Source organism: Scylla paramamosain, chromosome 24 (genome assembly GCF_035594125.1).
Source record: "Scylla paramamosain isolate STU-SP2022 chromosome 24, ASM3559412v1, whole genome shotgun sequence".
NCBI lineage: Eukaryota > Metazoa > Arthropoda > Malacostraca > Decapoda > Portunidae > Scylla > Scylla paramamosain.
The window spans coordinates 9,060,828-9,065,827 of NC_087174.1; the positions used below are offsets into that span (position 1 = coordinate 9,060,828).

Genomic DNA, 5,000 nt, shown 5'->3' on the forward strand with positions numbered 1-5,000 from the left:
CACATAACACATTTTTCACCAAGCTGCTTGGGTGTGTACTCCAGAGATTTTTCAATCCATATATCTCCTTTCTTGTCACTCCTGACTTAGATTTAAGCATGTAAAGATTAATTCTTGCATCATTTAGCTGTGTATAAGTTCCTTGCAGCTCCTAAGCATCTTATATTCAGTAAAATCCTTTGTAAGCTTGAGTAATCAAAAGTAAAAGTAAATATTCTAGAAATTTATCCAACTAAGGTGAAAAAAATGAATATTAAAACTGTTGGGGAAAAGTCTGCAGACCAGTTAGTCTTTTGTTGTGTGCTCATGGGCCCTTAGCCTTTGTGTGTCTCCCAGTCTTTGAAATGATGATATAACACTTGGCAAATCTTTCTGATGATTCCACCACAACACACTGTAATTGTTGTAACAATAAATTTATGTTTTCTTGCATAAGTAAATGAAGGAGAATGAGTGAATGATAGTGAAATTACTTGATTCATTCTCTTTTACCAGGCTATCCCAGAAATACAGAAATACAGTGGCAAATGATAGGGTAGTTGAGAGGCATGTTTTAAGGAATTAATACATAAGGCAACATGAAGCAGCCCAACTATTTGAGCAAACCATTCAAGTTCATTTCTATCACTCAGTAACCATACATATATTTACTGGTACCCATTACTGTCCATTCAACCTTCAGGGAAGGATAGATGGCTGGTTGAGTTGTAGATTGCTGTCTATCTGACAAAAAATGAGGAAAGTGGGTTGACGACTAGTAGCATGAATTGTTTCATTACTTTACTATTTGTGAGAAAGGAAAACATACTCAGTTTTACCAGGTGTCTCATATTAACTGTTCTGCTCTTCTCACCCATTCCTTTAAGATGTCCAAATGATTCCTTTACCAAGATATTTTTATTTCAAAACATACTTTATATTTTTCATTACTGGAATATTGACCAAAGTACCTTCTTATTCATGAGATCTGAATGTCTCATGTCCTGTCTGCAGGTTTGACGCTAGAACCAGATTTTAGGGTTAATATTTTATTTATTAGGATTTCAATTCTTTCAACCACTTGTTTGTTGTGTACTATTATGTTATCTCTGCTTCTTTTTAATATATTACCTAGTTACAATATGTTGATATGATTTTTTTTTTTTCATTGCTGACACTAGTCAGTCAGTTAAATATATTTCGTTGGGGTTCCGTTGAGCAGACAGGATAAATTTTAATTTCCTTACAGATTGCAGTCATTTTGATGGACACTCAAGGTACCTTTGACATTCAGTCCTCCATGAAGGACTCTACAATAGTGTTTGCCCTCACCACCATGGTTTCCTCAGTGCTTGTCTACAACCTCATGAACAACATACAGGAAGATGACCTCATGAATCTACAATTGTTCACCTCGTATGGCATGTTGGCACAGGAGGATTGTGACAGTGCACACCCCTTCCAGGTGGGTAGACATTCTTTAGCTTTCAACGTACAGATTGGTATGGAAACTCTGGAATGTTAGTTTGGTTTGAGTGATAGGTTCCCTTGTAGCAATTCATCAACCACTAAACTGATCAAGCTCAAATTTGGTATAAGTAATGTGAGTGAGACTGTGTGCACTTTGGGGGGCAAGGGGTCCTCAGGTGCATGGGTTTGAATCCTGGCCATTGCCTGAGGGAAGGAAGACCATCCACTCAGGGTAATGGTTCCCAAAAGCCAAATCCAAAATCCTTGATATACTAGGGAAACTGGACATAAAAATCCCCAAAAAAATAAAGAAAAAATCTGTATTGAAAAAAGGAGTATGAAGACTACTCACAAAACTCATTTATTGATTCATTAGATAATATCATAACAGATGCAAAAAATTGTAGTTTATCTCTTCATAAGCTTAAAAATCTATTTATTAGTGGTGAAATATATCAAGTAAAATTTTTGTAAATTATAAGAAATATTTTTACACTCTTACTTTTTTGTTTTTCCTTCATTAAAACCTCCAAGTATAATTAGTTCAATAATAACACAATACACAACATATCTTTTCCCATAAATTCTGCACTTGTTCCTCCCAGCACTCATCACTCAACCATATTTCACTACATTTTCAGGTTGGTCACCAGATTTGTGGGTCATATGGCCTCTGTTACTTTTTTTTTTTTTTTCTCTCTCTCCAAGAATAGCTTGTTAGGAGTTAAAGACATGGACCACGGAAAGTCCAGCTTGGAATCAGACACAGGAGAAAAAAAATCACATCTTACCATCACAACAGTCACAAAGACAGAGTGAGAGCATAGTAGTTGTGTGAAAGTCAAGGAGTCATGCTGACCAAAAATCTTTGCGCAAGCTTCAAAATAAGAGTAGGAAATAGCAAACCAGAAAAACCCTGTTACCTGCCCTTTATCGTGCAGCCAGGAAAACCTGTCACCACCTTTTAAGGTTTAATTAGTTTGTTAATTATTACTTTTATTAGTGGTAGTAGTAGTAGTAATAGTAGTAGTAGTAGTAGTAGTAGTTGTAGTAGTAGTAGTATTTATTTATTTATTTATTTATTTATTTATTTATTTATTTATTTATTTATTTATTTATTTTTAATTTCATTAATTAATTTATTATTATTTATTTATTTATTTTTTAATTAAATATGTGCATATAGTTAAATTGAACTTCATCTTTTCTTGTCTACAGAGATTACACTTCCTGGTGAGGGACTGGCAGTTTCCCTATGAGACTCCCTTTGGCCACCAAGGAGGCCAACATCTCCTGGATGAAATTTTACAGGTAATGAACTTCAAAGAATTGCTGGAACATTTTACCATTGCAAAGTTATAATATCTATACATCAAATTGACATCCCTGCAAAGAGCTGTGGCTGAGGCAAGGTGCTGTCATCTCTCCCCCACCACAGTTCAGAAATGGAAGATCATGTGCTACATACCTATCATGCTCAAGAGTTGTTAGTATAATTGATGTTATGCAGGAGAGAAATAGATGGGCTGACTTTGTGTAGCTGTTTGTAAAGGAAGCATTTGACAAAGTCCCACACCTGTGGCTTTTATGGAAATTGAATATGCTGTAGGACTGTAAGTTCAGTTATTGAAGTGGATAGATCACTTGATAGAAATTAAAACAGTAATACAGAATAAAGAGTCAGAGTGATGTAGAGAAATAAGTGGATAGGTCAGTAGTGGCACTGGTAATGTTCATAGCCTGTGTTAATGCTGTGGTGGAAGGAGGACAGATGATACCAGACTATTAAAGAAGGTGAAAATTAAAGTTGGTTGTGCTCTGCTACAAATGGACCTTGATAGAGTATTGCATTATAACCAAAGATGGAGAGTTAAATTTATTTGCAAAAATACAAAGTAGTAGAATTTGGCAAGGATAGCAAGAGATGAATAGGAAATTACCAAATAAGGAATTAACATATTAGTCAAACCAAGGAAAAACAGGACTTGAAAACAGCTATTCATCGTTATTTGTTGCCAGAGAAACAAATGGAATGAGTAGGAAGGCATGCTGCCTATTTGTGGATGAGATGATTAGGAAATCATTTCAGTGACTTGTCCAAAATTGTAATAGACAGCAATTGTACTTGTATAGTTACCACACAAAGAGTAAGACACAAGGAATAAAGAGTATTGAAAGAATACAGGGTTGCAATCAAGAGGGCCCCAAGCCTGAAACATGCATTATACGAGGAAAGATTATCAAGACAAAGGCTCTCAGTACTAGAAGAAAGGAGAGATCATGTAATTTGCTGAGCATCAGAGGAATTGGACAAGTTTGATAGAGATTGTTTGTTTAGGACTCATGAGACACAATAGAACATGAGAAATGAATAGTGACCATTTATAGAATGGATACAATTTTCCTCACAGAACCAATTAGATAAGTACAGTCTGGTAAATAAATCTAGATAAGTACACACACACACACACACACACACACACACACACACACACACACACACACACACACACACACACACACACACACACACACACACACACACACACACACACTAAGATTAAATTAAAATCCATCCAAAGCCTCTAGCAAGACAGCTGATCGTCACTGGCCAGGCTGTACAAGAGTACTGAGCTCGACTCCTTAAACTGCCTCACATCTCACCAATAAAAATATTAGAAAAAATCTCCAACATTGCTTTCCATGCATGAGAAAGGAAATGTACCATTCATGTCATATGTAAGAAGTGTAATAATATATGAAAATAAAATTTTCCTTAGTTTTGATAAAGAAAAAATTACAACAGACTTACAACAGTAGAAACATATTTTCTCCCCTCCAACATTAATATTCACACATAAAATCTTGGCTGTATTCCCTGCTCACAGATAACTGAGAAGCAGCATCCTGCCCACCAGGAGGTGCGGCGAGACTTGCGTAAATGTTTCCGTGATATCAACTGTTACCTGATGCCCCACCCTGGTTTTAAGGTCATCCAGAAGGCTGACTTTGATGGCAGACTGGCTGGTGAGTACAAACTAATGTTTCTCTTTGTGTCTGTGGTTTTGGTAGATTAATTCTCTCTCTCTCTCTCTCGCTCTCTCTCTCTCTCTCTCTCTCTCTCTCTCTCTCTCTCTCTCTCTCTCTCTCTCTCTCTCTCTCTCTCTCTCTCTCTCTCTCTCTCTCTCTCTCTCTCTCTCTCTCTCTCTCTCTCTCTCTCTCTCTCTCTCTCTCTCTCTCTCTCTCTCTCTCTCTCTCTCTCTCTCTCTCTCTCTCTCTCTCTGTTGTATTTGATTATCCAGACTGAAAGTGAAGAAAGGTTGTCCTGTGAATTTTATGTTCAAAATGCCATAAATAGTAAGAAAATTACACTAATTTTTTTGATAAACAGGACTTACATAACAGTGAACCAGAATTAAATCCCAGTGATGCAATGATGCAGAGTTATGCACTGAAAAGTGGACTTAGGTTCTGATAAATTCAACTTATATTTCCAATGGGGGATTTATATAAATTTTAAGTCTTTCCAGATCTAATCCAGATTACTTTAA

The 5,000-nt window shown here is 36.2% G+C and overlaps 1 protein-coding gene across 1 annotated transcript in view; it reads left to right on the forward strand.

Moving 5' to 3' along the window:
- Positions 1–5,000, forward strand: part of LOC135112693 (atlastin-like) — a 58,800-nt gene that overhangs the window by 11,471 nt on the left and 42,329 nt on the right. The window contains 3 exon segments of the mRNA XM_064027357.1: positions 1,229–1,444; positions 2,668–2,760; positions 4,338–4,476. Coding sequence (XP_063883427.1) covers positions 1,229–1,444; positions 2,668–2,760; positions 4,338–4,476 — 448 coding nt within the window.